This window comes from Coregonus lavaretus, assembly GCF_964263955.1.
Source record: "Coregonus lavaretus genome assembly, chromosome: 14".
NCBI lineage: Eukaryota > Metazoa > Chordata > Actinopteri > Salmoniformes > Salmonidae > Coregonus > Coregonus lavaretus.
Window position 1 is genome coordinate 48,176,173 of NC_140001.1, and position 16,587 is coordinate 48,192,759.

Genomic DNA, 16,587 nt, shown 5'->3' on the forward strand with positions numbered 1-16,587 from the left:
CCACCTCAGTTCTCTAATGTATCTTATGCAATATGCATATTTGAAGGATAATAAAAAATATATACAGTACCAGTCAAAAGTTTGGACACCTACTCATTCAAGGGTTTTTTACATTGTAGAATAATAGTGAAGACATCAAAACTATGAAATTCTACAATGTAGAAAATAGTAAAAATAAAGAAAAACCCTTGAATGAGTAGGTGTGTCCAACCCCATCCAATTGGGATGCCTTAAATTATTTTATTTTTTAAATAAAGGAAAACAAACGCAGTATAATTCAACATTTGTTTAAATGTAACCCTCGATTGAACATCCTAACAAGCCAGAACACAGAAAAGTTAATGGCAAACACTTGGTAATTAATACTCGTCCTGCAGTGTTCGCTCGGCTGGACAACCTGCGGTCCTGTGCCAGCAGCCACTAAGCACCAAAGCGGGCCAACCAGTCAAATAGGAAAGAATAATACACGTGGTCCTTTGGGAGTACAAACTTTTAACTTTAGGTATTAAACATGCCCACAGTATAATGGCAGGGTATCCTATTAAGGCATGGAAATAGAGATCTCAGTGGCTAGCCTTATGTAGCGACTAGGCTAATTAGTTTCGCGCCACCTAGCACCCACCAAGGCTGTCAAGCCGCAGCTAGTTGGTAAAAGCTAATTGTGTAATTTACTGTAAATAAAATACTATTCAAACTATATTGTCCTTGTGAGAACATGTCACTATATACAGTGGGGAGAACAAGTATTTGATACACTGCCGATTTTGCAGGTTTTCCTACTTACAAAGCATGTAGAGGTCTGTCATTTTTATCATAGGTACACTTCAACTGTGAGAGACGGAATCTAAAACATTTTATTGCATGACATAAGTATTTGATACATCAGAAAAGCAGAACTTAATATTTGATACAGAAACCTTTGTTTGCAATTACAGAGATCATACGTTTCCTGTAGGTCTTGACCAGGTTTGCACACACTGCAGCAGGGATTTTGGCCCACTCCTCCATACAGACCTTCTCCAGATCCTTCAGGTTTCGGGGCTGTCGCTGGGCAATACGGACTTTCAGCTCCCTCCAAAGATTTTCGATTGGGTTCAGGTCTGGAGACTGGCTAGGCCACTCCAGGACCTTGAGATGCTTCTTACGGAGCCACTCCTTAGTTGCCCTGGCTGTGTGTTTCGGGTCGTTGTCATGCTGGAAGACCCAGCCACGACCCATCTTCAATGCTCTTACTGAGAGAAGGAGGTTGTTGGCCAAGATCTCGCGATACATGGATCCATCCTCCCCTCAATACGGTGCAGTCGTCCTGTCCCCTTTGCAGAAAAGCATCCCCAAAGATTGATGTTTCCACCTCCATGCTTCACGGTTGGGATGGTGTTCTTGAGGTTGTACTCATCCTTCTTCTTCCTCCAAACACGGCGAGTGGAGTTTAGACCAAAAAGCTCTATTTTTGTCTCATCAGACCAGATGACCTTCTCCCATTCCTCCTCTGGATCATCCAGATGGTCATTGGCAAACTTCAGACGGGCCTGGACATGCGCTAGCTTGAGCAGGGGGCCCTTGCGTGCGCTGCAGTATCTTAATCCATGACGGCGTAGTGTGTTACTAATGGTTTTATTTGAGACTGTGGTCCCAGCTCTCTTCAGGTCATTGACCAGGTCCTGCCGTGTAGTTCTGGGCTGATCCCTCACCTTCCTCATGATCATTGATGCCTACGAGGTGAGATCTTGCAAGGAGCCCCAGACCGAGGGTGATAGACCGTCATCTTGAACTTCTTCCATTTTCTAATAATTGCGCCAACAGTTGTTGCCTTCTCACCAAGCTGCTTGCCTATTGTCCTGTAGCCCATCCCAGCCTTGTGCAGGTCTACAATTTTATCCCTGATGTCCTTACACAGCTGTCTGGTCTTGGCCATTGTGGAGAGGTTGGAGTCTGTTTGATTGAGTGTGTGGACAGGTGTCTTTTATACAGGTAACAAGTTCAAACAGGTGCAGTTAATACAGGTAATGAGTGGAGAACAGGAGGGCTTCTTAAAGACAAACTAACAGGTCTGTGACAGCCGGAATTCTTACTGGTTGGTAGGTGATCAAATACTTATGTCATGCAAAAAATACAAATTAATTACTTAGAATACAATGTGATTTTCTGGATTTTTGTTTTAGATTCCGTCTCTCACAGTTGAAGTGTACCTATGATAAAAATTACAGACCTATACATGCTTTGTAAGTAGGAAAACCTACAAAATCGGCAGCGTATCAAATACTTGTTCTCCCTACTGTACATACCATCATTGTTCATAATGTTCAATTACTGGAAGAATAATTGTCCTTTTTGGCAGCATGGTGGAGGCACGTTTCTAATCAAGAGAGGAGTTCTGTAGTTGGTCCTTAGTCGCGGTAGCATGGCTAGTAGTGTAAGGTCAGGGTCAGAGTACGGGCCTACAATGGCTAGTTAGTCGTATGCCACCAGTGGATGTAGGTGCGCGACAATGTATTCTTTGGCCCTGGTTGAGTCCACAAATGTCTTCTGCTCGCCGGAGGGAGTAGTGATCTTCAGCACTGCTGGGTAGAGAATGCCAAACTTGGTGTCCCGACAGCGATGTAGGAGCCCCCTCACCTCGTTGAAGGCCAACCTCTTCTTCATGACTGCCGCCGTGTATTCCGGGTAAATGTGAATCTTCTGGCCGTCGTGGGTGATTTGAGCTGCTCGTGATGCCTTACGAGCGGCTCTTTCTCCTGAAAGTAGTGGAATTTTACTACGATGTGTCTGGGCGGCTCCACATTCTTCAGTGCGGACTGTAAGCTTCTGTGCGCACGGTCAAGGGTGGGGGTGTAATCGAGGCCTAGGATTTCCTGTAGTAGTTTAGCTATGAACATGGTAGGCCGCAATCCGCCTACAATCTCGAGTCCCTCTCTCACGCCAAAAATGCGACCGTTCCCCCGCGCTGTCTGTTCTCGAGGTCCTTGACCTTGGAAGTAAGTTTGACGACATCTGATGATAGCCGGGTGACTTGCTCTTCCAGTGTCACCACTTTGTCTGATTAAGTATTTGCGACGCCCTCCAGGCTATTCAGACGGGTGTCCTGTTTCGCCTAATCTTCTTTAACGGAGTCGATCTTTGTATTGACATCGGTGGCGAGAGTGGCTATTTGTGCGGATAGGTAAGTGGATAGTGACTCCACCTTAGCCAGCACAGTCTGTTCAGACTTGGTGATAGCCGCCATTACCTTGGCTAGGTCGGGGGGTCAGAGTCCGTGTCAGTGTCCGGTGAGCCTGAGGCTTTAGTAGAGGCCTGCTCTTTTGTGACTCGTGGCCGTTGTTTTGACATTTTACGATGAAAAGGCCAAAAATGTCAGGAAAAATGGCAAAATTAGTGAATTGGGTTTGATTCCTAATAAAATGTTGCAAAACTAACGCGGTAGGGGAGGTGTTGGTGAAATATTCATAGTACATTTTTCGACCTGGACAGGAGCACCGAGAAAACGCGTCTTCACATGTTGCTGCTCACCAGCGCCCCTGTTGTTGCTGTTTTACAGCTAATTTCCTGCAATTCTACACATTTTGCCATGTCTTAAGCCACCTTAATATGATATCTGAGTGAGAGTGAGTAACAAAATCAATTGGGGCTCCCTAGAGGTCAGGGACCCTGGGCACGTGCCCGGTCGGTAATTCAGCCATGATTAATTACAAGTTTAGATAGGTGGCTAGACTAAATAGACTAATTTACCAATCTAAAAACATTTAACTGACATGGGCTAATTGAGTGAATTTCAGTGAGTGACATATAACAAGAGGAAAAAACTACTGATGCACAACCAAGTTTCGAAATTGCACCTTGTATATTCTAACTCTCAAAAGTAAGTTGAGACCCCGACTGACTTCCAAAATAATTCGAAAAAATTACAGAGATCCGGTCCTCGCTGTACTCAGAAAGTATTCATACCCCTTGACCTATTCCACATATTGTTGTTACAACAATATATTTCTCTCACCCATCTATACACAATACCCCATAATGACAAAGTGAAAACATGTTTTGCGAAAGTTTTGTAAATGTATTAAAAATGAAATACAGAAATCTCATTTACAGTGCATTCGGAAAGTATTCAGACCCTTGACTTTTTCAACATCTTGTTACTTTACAGCCTTATTCTAAAATGGATTTTAAAAAAATCCTCATCAATCTACGCACGATACCCGATAATGACAAAGTGAAAGCAGTTTTTTATTTTATTTTTGCAAATGTATTAAAAATAAAACATATTCAGACCCTTTGCTATGAGGCTGGAAATTGAGCTCAGGTGCATACTGTTTCCATTGATCATCCTTGAGATTTTTCTACAATTTGATTGGAGTCCACCTGTGGTAAATTCAATTGATTGGACATCATTTTGAATGGCACACACCTGTCTATATAAGGTCCCACAGTTGACAGTGCATGTCAGAGCAAAAACCAAGCCAAGGAATTGTCCGTAGAACTCTGAGACAGTTAGACGTCATAACCATCTTCAGTAGGCACGGATGAATCCCTGTACCGGGCAGATGGCAGTATGGCGTTGTGTGGGCGAGCGGTTTGCTAATGTCACCGTTGTGAACAGAGGTGCCCCGTGGTGGGGATATGGTATGGGCAGGCATAAGCTATGGACAACGAACACAATTGCATTTTATTGATGGCAATTTGAATGTACAGAGACGAGATCCTGAGGCCCATTGTCCTGCCATTCATCTGCTGCCATCACCTCATGTTTGAGCATGATAATGCACAGCCCCATGTTGCAAGGATCTATACACAATTCCTGGATGTTGAAAATGACCCAGTTCTTCCATGGCCTGCATACTCACCAGACATGTCACCCATTGAGCATGTTTGTGATGCTCTGGATTGACGTGTATGACAACATGTTCCAGTTCCTGCCAATATCCAGCAACTTCGCACAGCCATTGAAAAGAAGTGGGACAACATTCCATAATCAACATCCTGATCAACTCTATGCGAAGGAGATGTGTCACGCTGCATGAGGCAAATTACTGGTTTTATGATTAACACCCCTACCTTTTTTTCAAGGTATCTGTGACCAACGGATGCATATCTGTATTCCCAATCATGTGAAATCCATAGATTAGGGCCTAATGACTGATTTCGTTATATGAACTGTAACTGCGTTTATATTTTTGTTCCGTGTACTACGCTCCTTTACTCAGTGCCTTTCCCTCTGTCTCCCCCTGCAGGTGACATTGCTCATCTACACAGACCTGATGCTGCTGACCAGGGAGGACGAGGCAGGCCACTGTAATGTGCTGCAGAGCCCCCTGTACCTCCACCACCTCCGCCTGCGGGATGGTGAGCACACACACACACACACAGAGAGCTAGACATAGATGCACATAGTGCACACCAATGTGCACACACTTACACACGCACAAAGGCGTACACACACGCTGTGTTGTGTTTTTGTTGGCTGAAGGGGCCTCTTTGTGCTGGAGGGATGGGGCTGGGGGGATTTGGGGACTGTGGAGACCTCAGTCACTTTGTAACTAGAGCTCAGCTGATGCCCCATTGATGCCGTGTCTGCTTCGAACAATGGACTTGTCTCCGGCTCCGAGGAGTACAGAGGCAGGCGGGGTGGTTGGGTGGACAAGGGGGGGGGCTGTGTATCCTTGACCTTCTTGTTACACCCCATAGCAGCACTCAACAGCTGGGGGACCTACGTGGGAATGTCCTATAGGGCTGAAGTCTCAAATGTACTCGTCTGTACTCGGATGGAAGTGATAGAAGGATGAATTTTTGGATGTGGCGATCAAAGGATAAACAATGTCTATTTGAGGATTGTGGGATTCGCGGTCCGTTTCTCTATGCTGTGTGAGACGTCTGTTTTTTTTTCTCATCCTGTACAGTTCCTGCTGATGTTTTGAGGTTGTACATCGTCCACTGGACAGAGGTAAACATGAATGAGCATTTGTATTTTTTGTTTTGAATTATTTGACTTATTAGATACAAATCCAACAATACAATATGTGTGACTGGTGTCAGGGGGGTTTTGAATAAGAAAGCAAAAAGACACATTTCCGATTGGATGATACATTTGTATTGTATACAAATATATTCCATGCAATTTAAAAAAAAAAATTTGTTGTTACTCCCCATTGCAGGGGACTGGGGATATATACAGTCACCTCCAAAATGATTGGCACCCTTGATAAAGATAAACAAAAAAGACTGTAAAATGAATAATACAAATACTGAGCTATATTGTATGATAAAAAAATACAATCGTTTAGAGAAAGAGATTTTGTTTAACAAGTAAAAAACAAAAAATCAAAAAAATGATTGCCACCCCTAAAGATTCGTATAAATAAATTAAAACAAAATTAAATCTGCGTTAACATTCTACTTTTTAAATATGTCGTTGTATGTTTATTGGATAGAGAGAGATGGAGATGAAAGAGAGAGACAGGAGTGTGCTGAAATAGCAGTGGGGCGGATTCGAACCCACGCTAGACCACAACACTGTACTTTTTAAAGTTAATCTCAGTCTAAGGAACTGTATTATGGCCTTCCATGGCTTCCTGTTTCACTGGGGTAAATAAATGAGTTAACACGCATGTCAAATCCCCTTGACATCCATCAGCATGGGGAAAGGCAAAGAACTCACAAATAAAAAGACTAATGGTTGTTGACTTTCATAAATCAGGCAATGGGTACAACAATAGAACAATCTAATATACCACTTACCACTATTAGGGCAACAATTAAGAAGTTTAAAACCACTGGTGCAGTGGTAAACTTGCCTGGTAAAGGACGCATGTGTACAGTTGTTCGGTAAGTTACTTTCTAAATGCATCCGTTACTAGTTACCTTTCCAAAATTGTAATCAGTAACGTAACTTTTGGATTACCCAAACTCAGTAACGTAATCTGATTACTTTGTTACTATACGTTTATGAGGCATGCTTTTTTCAATGCTGAATTGAATGTCAGAAGGGAAAACAGAAAGGTTTCATAATGTATTTTTTCACAAACTTTCCTTTCTGAATTTAAAGGTCAACTGCCGCTTAAGAGCCAATTTCTCTGGTTTTAAATTACTTAAGTCGCATCGATATGAGTCAGAAACATTAATTCTACTCACAGAATTGACTACAAAGTGTAAATAGGATAATAATAGGGGGGGTGAATAGTTATGCATGCTCAAGTTTTCTGTTCTTTTGTCTTATTTCTTCTTTCTTCTTTGTTTCACAATAAAAAAAATACTTTGCATCTTCAAAGTGGTAGGCATGTTGTGTAAATCAAATGATACAACCCCCCCCCCCAAAAAACAATTTTAATTCCAGGTTGTAAGGCAACAAAATAGGAAAAATGCCAAGACTTTCGCAAGCCACTGTATTACTCTGTGGGGTTCTCAGTATGAGAAGAGTGCCATCCCCCTGCATCTCACATCTGCCTGTAGTTATTATTAAACAGCCTGCTGGACCCATGAGGCAAAATCTGTCATATCCAGGATGGAGTGTCATGCACTCCACCCCTCCTGCCACTTGACTGCACATGTCCATAACTTCTAATACATTACAAACTGTAGATAGAAGGGACTTTATCACCCACTGGAGACTTGAACTGTTTTGTCTTTGTAACACGAACACAACCATCGATTTGTAGTTGATGTATCTACACTCAAGGTGCGTGATGTTTGTGCAATGTCCACATGTAGCCTACACCTGTAGGGATGTTAGTTTTGGGATTTGTCTCCCAGGAAAGATCTAACAGCGCATATGAGGAGAGACGAGACAAAACAAGCCAGTTCTAGAATATTGTGTTGTAGGACAGCTGAGTTACTGAAGACCGCGGGCATTCAACTCGCAGTAGTTTATATCGTTTCCACGATAACGTAATTACTTGACGTGATTAAACGTTGAAACTTTTAGTTGCAAGCTACTTTCGTAGCAAGGCATTGTAGAACGACTGTCTTATGAAACACATTCCCGACACTGGCTCTTGCTATCTTGCCATAACTGATGCGACAGAGAAATATCAGTTGATAGGATAGCCAGCTGCAGCTATCACCAAACTATGCTAGCTAGCTGCTGTCAGCTTGGCTAAACACAAGGTCAGCGCAGGCTTTAGCCTACACATAGAACTGAATTAGCTGACCATCTAGAGATGGCAAGTCAGTCATGAGGGGAGAAGTCCTCAACTTGAAAACGTTTTTCTCTCCATAGCAAAGCTAGCTTAGTTTACCTCGCTGTACTCACTACTGTACTGACTTGTTTGTTGTGATTGAATAGCAAAGAAACACCCACATCAAACCACACCCCCAAGACAACTGTTGTTTGCCTTCAGTTATGGCCGTTATCATTTTTTTATGAGCATTGATGAAAAACGAAGCCAAATCAGGAAGTGCAGTCGCCCTTTAAAAGTAATCCAAGAGGTAATCATCTGACATTTTAGCTTGTAATGTTACTGATTACAGTATGTTTTTTTGTAATCAGATTATGTAGCTGTGAACAATGTGTATCTTGTCCCCACGCACAGTGAGAAGGATGGTTCAGGAGGGAATGAAAAGTCCAAGGGCCGCAGGAGAATTACAGAACTTGGTTGCATCTTGGGGTCACCAAGTCTCCAAATTTACAATTAGACGCCACCTCCATGCAAATAGGCTATTTGGAAGGACAATACTATTTTTATTATTTATTTTATATTATATTTTTGCTAATCTTTATCAATGGTCATTTTGGAGGTAACTGTGTACATGTAATTCAAATAAAATGTGTACACTGTCTACTAAAGCCTTGCTTTGACACGTTGAATGCCGCATTCAATTCACGACTAGCTGTTGTTTACAATGGACCACCTCGAAAAAGGCGGTGTCATGCCTCAAAAGGTTTCAAAATGTTTAGCTACGGTGTGTCCTAGTAAATACAACCCCTATTTCTCTGTGTTGTCTATTGTAGAGGAGTGAGTGCCTGTTCAGTCTGGAGGCGTACACGGTGGAGCAGAAGAAGCGGGTACATCAGTGCCTGCGGGAGAACATCGACAAGCAGCTGGAGCAGAGAGATACACTTGTACATGATCAGGTACACTGCCTACTAGGGTAAAATCTTTCCAACTTTCCCCAAATTCCCAGGTCTTACAGAAATTCAGGTTGGAGAATTCCATATTTCCTGCTTATGCCCTCCTGATTCCAGGAATCTTTCAACCAGGATTTCTGGAAAACTAGGGACATTTTGGAAAGTTACCGACATTTTTCAACTTTTGAAATTTTTCTACTGTCTGCGTATCTGACTCTTCAGACATAGAATTGTGAATATGTTTGTTTCTTATCAAGTCCATTCTAACTTTAAAAACCTTTGTCTGAGGATATCCATTTGAGCAAGGCAAGGTGCAGAATGTCTAATCTTGATCACATAATGATATGAGTAGTTATTTGGATGCGAGGTGATTTGTAGTTCAGGGATTCTGCACAATCCCACTGCAATGTAGTTGATCTCAAAGGCACATTAACTACATTCTAGATCGCCTGCAAAGCTAAAGCAATTAACCAATGATTGAATAGCTGAGTGTTGCCCCGATGTGTGTTGACAGATGTTGGAACCAATGGCTGATGTCCATTGTGAGCTCGGTATCCTAAGTCTGGGCCGTCAAGCCACCGAAGAGCCCTCCTCACATGGCCGTTCCCCCGAACCCTACAGCATGAGCAGCCTGCCAGCCAAGACTCTGAACCTCACCCCACTGGTGGTGCGCAGCACAGAGGACCTTGGACAGAAGTTGCCCCTCACGCCCCCACCGTGTACCATGGGTAAAACCTGCAAAAGCATGAGCCTGGAGAGAATGGGCATCTGGAAGGAGAGGGAGGAGGGAGACGAGGAGAGGCAGCAGGGCGAGGGGGAGAGCGCCTCCGAGACGTCGGAGACCGCATGCATTGGTGCCATACCTCTATCCCCCTCTCCGTCCTCCCCCGTCACGGTGCCAGACGTGCGCTTCCTCGATCGCTCCTTCAACACAGAACCCACGTCCTCTCCCGAGGAGGTGGGTGAAGAAGAAGAAGAGGAGGATGAGGAGGACAGTGACGAAGACGACCTGGAACGTCGGAGCATCGGGGAGTGCTCTCCCTTTAGGAAGCGGGGAGCGGGCGTGAGCGGTGGTGGCGAGCCGAGGGCCCTCCACAGACGCACTCTCAGCGAGGGCAGTCTGCTGCAGGAGCCGCGCTCGCCACGTTTCATCTCCGACAGCACCATCCACCGCCTGGACAGAGGCCACGCTCCCCTGCCGGGCGGCTGGACGCGACCCTCCCCCAAGACCCTGAGGAAGGAGTTGACCAGGAACGGAGGCTCGGTGCACCAGCTCTACATGCTCCTCTCAGGGAGGAAGGTAAGTCTCTGCAAGTACCACTGCAAGTAAGATGGCGGACTGAAGACAGCAGGTGCAGATCACCTCAAGATAAAAACGTAAGTTAGACTAAATATTAGCACTTCACATACTGGTGGGTAATAACCTTCAATCTGGAAAACAACACAAAACAAATCATAAGGCTAGAGAAATGTATCGACAAATATTAGGAAAACAAGCAACACCCAAACATGACCGAGAGTAAACAAGGAGAACCAATCTCCAAAAGAAAACACAACTCCTCGACGGACACAGGCGATTTAAGCTTTTCACCACCAGGAATGGTAATGGTGGTAACCGATCTGTTAAAATCAATTAATGACAAACTGGGCATACTTGAACTAGTCAGTAAAGACATAAAGGAGTTGAAGGCGAGCCTCAAGATGAGTGACGAAAAAGCTGCGACAATAGAGAAAGAAACAAACAAGCTAAAAGGGACAGTCAATAAGGTTGAAACGGACGTTAATGAACTTAAAAAGAAGAACATCTTTCTGAGAGAAGCCTTACTTGACATACAGACTAGATCTATGAGAGAAAATGTGGTACTTACTGGTATCCATGAGAAAGAAGGAGAAGTTCCTGAGGGTGTAGTGAGGGAGTTCCTCCTTACAGCGCTTCAGATCCCACGCGAAGCTGTCGACAAAATCCAAGTTGAACGTGTACACCGTTTCGGACAGAGATATGAGCACCAAATCATTGCCAAATGTGCTTTCTTTAAAGATAAAATAATGGTTAAAAGCCTGGGTTATAGACTTGCTGGCACGAAAATAGGCATGAATGTTCAGTTCCCGAAGGAAACAAAGTTATGTACCCAATCTTCAAGGAGAAAATATGAAAAGGGAAATGAGTAGCTCTCGTAGTCGATAAACTAACCGGATGTTCCGAGACACAAAGACTACTCCATGGCTATTCTAAATATTACAAAGTTCCCATAGAGGAGTCGAATAAAGGAACACCCAATACTAGCCATGGTAGGGATTGTAATAAAAATATATATACAGTGCCTTCGGAAAGTATTCAGACCCCTTGACGTTTTCCACATTTTGTTACGTTACAGCCTTATTCTATAATGGATTATATTAATACAAATCCTCAGCAATCTACACACATTACCCCATAATGACAAAGCGAAAATATATTTTTAGAAATTTTGACAAATGTATTACAAATATACAACAGAAATACCATATTGACATACAGTAAGTATTCAGACACTTTGCTATGAGACTAGAAATTGAGCTCCGGTGAATCCTGTTTCCATTGATCATCCTTGAGATGTTTCTTGAACTTGATTGGAGTCCACCTGTGGTAAATTCAATTGATTGGACATGATTTGGAAAGGCACACCCCTGTCTATAGAAGGTCCCACAGTTGACAGTGCATGTCAGAGCAAAAAACAAAGCAATGAGGTTGAAGGAATTGTCCGTAGAGCTCAGAGACAGGATTGTGTCAAAGCATAGATCTGGCCAAACTGAGCAATCGAGAGAGAAGGGCCTTGGTCAGGGAGGTGACCAAGAACCCGATGGACACTCTGACAGAGCTCTAGAGTTCCTCTGTGGAGATGGGAGAACCTTCCAGAAAGACAATCATCTCTGCAGCACTCCGCCAATCAGGCCTTTATGGTAGAGTGGCCAGACGGAAGTCACTCCTCAGTAAAAGGCACATGACAACCCACTTGTAGTTTGCCAAAAGGCACCTAAAGGGTCTGAATACTTATGTAAACAAGGTATTTTTGTTTTCGCTTTGTCATTATGGGGTATTATGTGTAGACTGATGAGGGAAAATAATAATTGTATCCTTTTTAGAATAAGGCTGAAACGTAACAAAATGTGGAAAAAGGGAAGGGGTCTGAATACTTTCCGAAGGCACTGTAAACACAAATATCGGTAGACAGGATCGGTGTCTAACTAGCGAGTAACATTAGTATCCGAAACGACCTAAAGGCGGCCAAACTACCATGTGGGCTATAGATCTTTTTTTTAAATTCGGGGGGGGGGATCAGCTTTAATATTGCAGATAGATTGTAACTTCCATCAATGTAATTGTCTGCATCACTTCCAATCCCCCATATGTTTTTTTTTCTCTCTAATTGGAGTAAACTAGTGAACAACAATGCTTAGTCCTCTATTTCCAGCTTATACATTCTATATACATTTTATGGACACAGTCAATTTTACAATAATTCTATTTCATTTGTTTTTACTCCTGAACTTCCTCTACCCTCAACCTCTCCAATCATTTTCATGGTGTCCATCCGGTTTGCTTCTATATGCCATATCTTTCTAACTGTGCTCTTTCACAAAAGCTCTCAACCTATAACCTATATACTTATTATGGACACAGTATGCTTTACATTAGTTATCTTGTTGTTATTAGTTGTTGTTAGTTGTTATTAGTCCCATCCTTCAACTCCATTCAACACCACCCATCTATCTCTTAACACCATCCATATTGGATTTCTATTTGCCATATATTTTTCAACTGTACTGTGATGTTTTACAAAAGTTCTGAACCTTTCTATTCTCATTATTTTTACAGATTGTAAATTGAAAATAAACATTTTTGCTAAAGGTATATTATTGATTGATTGACTATGACTTTTCAGATCACCCAGTAGTGCTATCTGCAGGGTTATCTCCAGGTAAATATTGCATTCCTATAGCCATTCCTGGACCTGTGTCCAAAAACAAGCTACAAATGGACAGTACCAAAACAAATGATCTAATGACTCTTCACAGTAAAATCTGCAGAGCTGGGAAGATTGTATCCCCCATATAAATAACATTATATTGGTAGCAAGAATTTTATATAATAATTTAAATTGAAAGATTCTAAGTTTTGAATCCGGCGTCGTTTTGCGTATCAGTTCATAAACACTATGCCATGGAATTGGTACGTCAAAAATCTATTTCCAAATATTTTGCAATCTATATGGGACGGCTGTCAATCCTTTGGTCCTTAAATGAAACTGGTATACTTTTTTATTTATTACAATTTTCTTTAACCAATTATGTTCTTTAATGCAGGGCCGACAGACAAGTTCCTTACTTTTTTCCCTTCCACTTTCTTCTTCCATTTTTGCAGTAATGCTGCAATTATTTGGTTGTAATATTGGGTAGAGCAGACATTTCCATATGTTTTTGTTAGCTACATGTGCGACATAACTCCACCAGTCCTACCTATGATATAATTTACGAAGATTATACCTTTTTTTTTTTTTTGGGTCAAAAAATAATAGTTTTTTATCAATTAGTATATTTGAGTTTAACCACAATATTTGTTCCATTATTTGTTCTGTCGTTTCTGGAGGATTAAATTGAAATTGCAACCAACTTTCTATGGCTTGTTTTAGAAATAGTGATATTTGGGAGATGATTTCCTTTTCAAATAACTGAAAGTGAGCTGTTGTAATCTGAATAAAGGGAAAAAGGCCATTCTTGAACAATCTTACTAGTTTGCTAGAGAACCAGTTCGGATTTAAGTATAATTTTTGTATGACTGAAGCTTTTAGTGATAGGTTGAATATTTAATAATTTCTGTCCTCCGAATTCATATTCATAATATAAATAGGCCCGTTTAATTTTGTCTGGCTTGCCGTTCCAAATAAAATTGAATATTTTTTCATCATATAATTTAAAAAAAAACTGTTCGCTAGGCATAGGCAAGACCATAAGCAAATAGGTAAACTGGGATAATACTAAAAAGTTAAATCAGGGTGAATTTTCCACAAATTGGTAGCAAGATCTTATCTATTTTTGCTAACTTTTTTTCATTTATTTCATTTGGATATGGGCTATAGATTGCCATAAGTGGGAGCAGCAAGTTCAAAACCTTAGTAAAAATAAATAAATACAAATGCTGCGCTTTTAACAGCGATTGTCTTTGATTTAAGAAACTAAACAAGATCAAATGAAAGTATAAAGAGCAGTGAGACAGCATAGTATGTCATTGTCAACAACACAAACTAGTTATGCGATGCCAGCAAGCTTTAGCATAGGATTATTTAACGAGAAACGGATCGATAGATAGCCATAGATGTATGTAGCCTAGTGTCCACACGGTCACTAGGACTAACGTTACTCACATAATACAGGCAGGTGCGAAATCATCCCAATCCAGGCATGTATGCGCTGTCGGTAGAAGAACTCAGCTTCTTCAGGAGTTCCGAAGAAATTGACCTCGCCGTTACAGGTGAGATAGGCAGGATAAATCAGCCCAAAGCAGATTCCCTTCTTGTACAGAGTGGACTTGATGTTGTTGAATGCGGCCCGTTTCTTCGCCAGGCTAGAACTGAAATCCTGGTAGAACTTGATCTTGTGGCCTTGGAAAGTGATATCGCCGTGTTCCCTTGTCCACCGAAGGACGAGCTCCTTTTCTTTGTATCAATGGAACCGCACTATGATGGGATGCGGTCGGCCGCCTGAGTGAGTTCAGGAAGATTGGGAAAAGCGTCATCGCCCAAAACCTCATTGAACAGCTCTGCCATGAACTGGGTTGGAGATCCTGTATGATAGTCCTCTGGCAGTCTAATCACGCTGAAATCACGCTGATATTTTGGCGTTTTGAACGTGAAATCAAATCTTCCAGTTGTAGCTGCATCGACTTGTTGGCAGCGTCCACATCGTCAAGCCTGGTTTCCAGCATAGTGAGTTGGTCGCCTGGCCTCAACTTCGGCCAGTGTGGTAGTGTGACATGCCACAGAACCACGGATGGTTTCCACGGTTGCCTGAATTGGAGCCAGAGCAGCCATCAGTGAGTTATTCAGCAATTCGGTGACTTCTGCTGCCAAACTTTCACGTGATTTCTCCAGCTCTCTGACAAGGATCTCCGGTGTTATCGGGTTAGCCGTATCGCCCGGAGTGGCTATGAAGGTGGGATGGTAGCCATTTTAGCTGAAGTTGATTTGGTGTAGTGAAGTCGATTTCCCAAAGCGTGTGACTGGTTTGCTCATGCTAACTTAGATACTCTATTACTGGGTAATTAAAATAACTTTTGAGGCCATGAGAAGTATGAATTTAGGCTAAATTGAAGATTATTTACAAAAAGTTGTCGGAGGAGAGACCTCGTGCGACTTCTTTCTACATCGCTCAACCGGAAGCCAATTAACAGTAACTTTGATCCGAATGTGCAAATTGTCCAAACAGATCCTCAAGGTAGATGGATGATTTTAAATATGTTATTGGACCATAAACATATATGTCTCATTAACCTATATGTAGGGCTGTGGCGGTCACGAAATTTCATCAGCCGGTGATTGTCAAGCAAATAACTGTCGGTCTCACGGTAATTGACCGTTAATTAACATAAACACATTTAGCATCTCCTGGCTTCCACACATAGCCTACAAGCCACTGATGCAGACCTTTGGAACATCTACATTTTAAAAAGTCTAATAAATCCATGTAAGATATAATATAAGGCAAGTACTGGAAACAATAGAACACTATGGAAAATCTGGGAAACCAGGCCTACTATTCATAGCAGACTTCGAAAAGGCATTTGATAAAGTACAACTGGGGTTTATATATAAATGCCTGGAGCATTTCAATTTTGGTCAATCTCTTATAAATTGGGTTAAAATCATGTATAGTAACCCTAGGTGTAAAATAGTAAATAATGGCTATTTCTCAGAAAGTTTGAAACTGTCAAGAGGAGTGAAACAAGGTTGTCCACTATCGGCTTATCTATTTATTATTTCCATCGAGATGTTAGCTATTAAAATCAGATCCAACAATAATATCAAGGGATTAGAAATCCAGGGCTTAAAAACAAAGGTGTCATTGTACGCTGATGATTCATGTTTTCTTTTAAATCCACAACTTGAATCCCTCCACAGCCTCATAGAGGATCTAGATACGTTTTCAAATCTCTCTGGATTACAACCAAATTATGATAAATGTACTATATTACGTATTGGATCACTAAAAAATACAATTTTTACATTACCTTGTAGTTTACTAATAAAATGGTCTGATGGTGATGTGGATATACTCGGAATACATATCCCAAATGAATTAAATGATTTCACTCCAATAAATGTTAATAGAAAGTTAGCAAAAATAGATAAGATCTTGCTACCATGAAAAGGCAAATACCTGTCAATTTGTGGAAAAATCACCCTGATTAACTCTTTAGCATTATCCCAGTTTACCTATTTGCTTATGGTCTTGCCTACGCCTAGCAAACAGTTTTTTTAATTATATGAGAAAAA

At 41.7% G+C, this 16,587-nt stretch overlaps 1 protein-coding gene across 1 annotated transcript in view; it reads left to right on the forward strand.

The window, feature by feature from the left end:
• Window positions 1-16,587, forward strand: part of rgs3b (regulator of G protein signaling 3b) — a 74,269-nt gene that overhangs the window by 27,442 nt on the left and 30,240 nt on the right. The window contains exons 7-10 of the mRNA XM_084177041.1: window positions 5,229-5,340; window positions 5,895-5,938; window positions 8,942-9,064; window positions 9,573-10,358. Coding sequence (XP_084033167.1) covers window positions 5,229-5,340; window positions 5,895-5,938; window positions 8,942-9,064; window positions 9,573-10,358 — 1,065 coding nt within the window. The remainder of the gene's footprint in view (window positions 1-5,228; window positions 5,341-5,894; window positions 5,939-8,941; window positions 9,065-9,572; window positions 10,359-16,587) is intronic.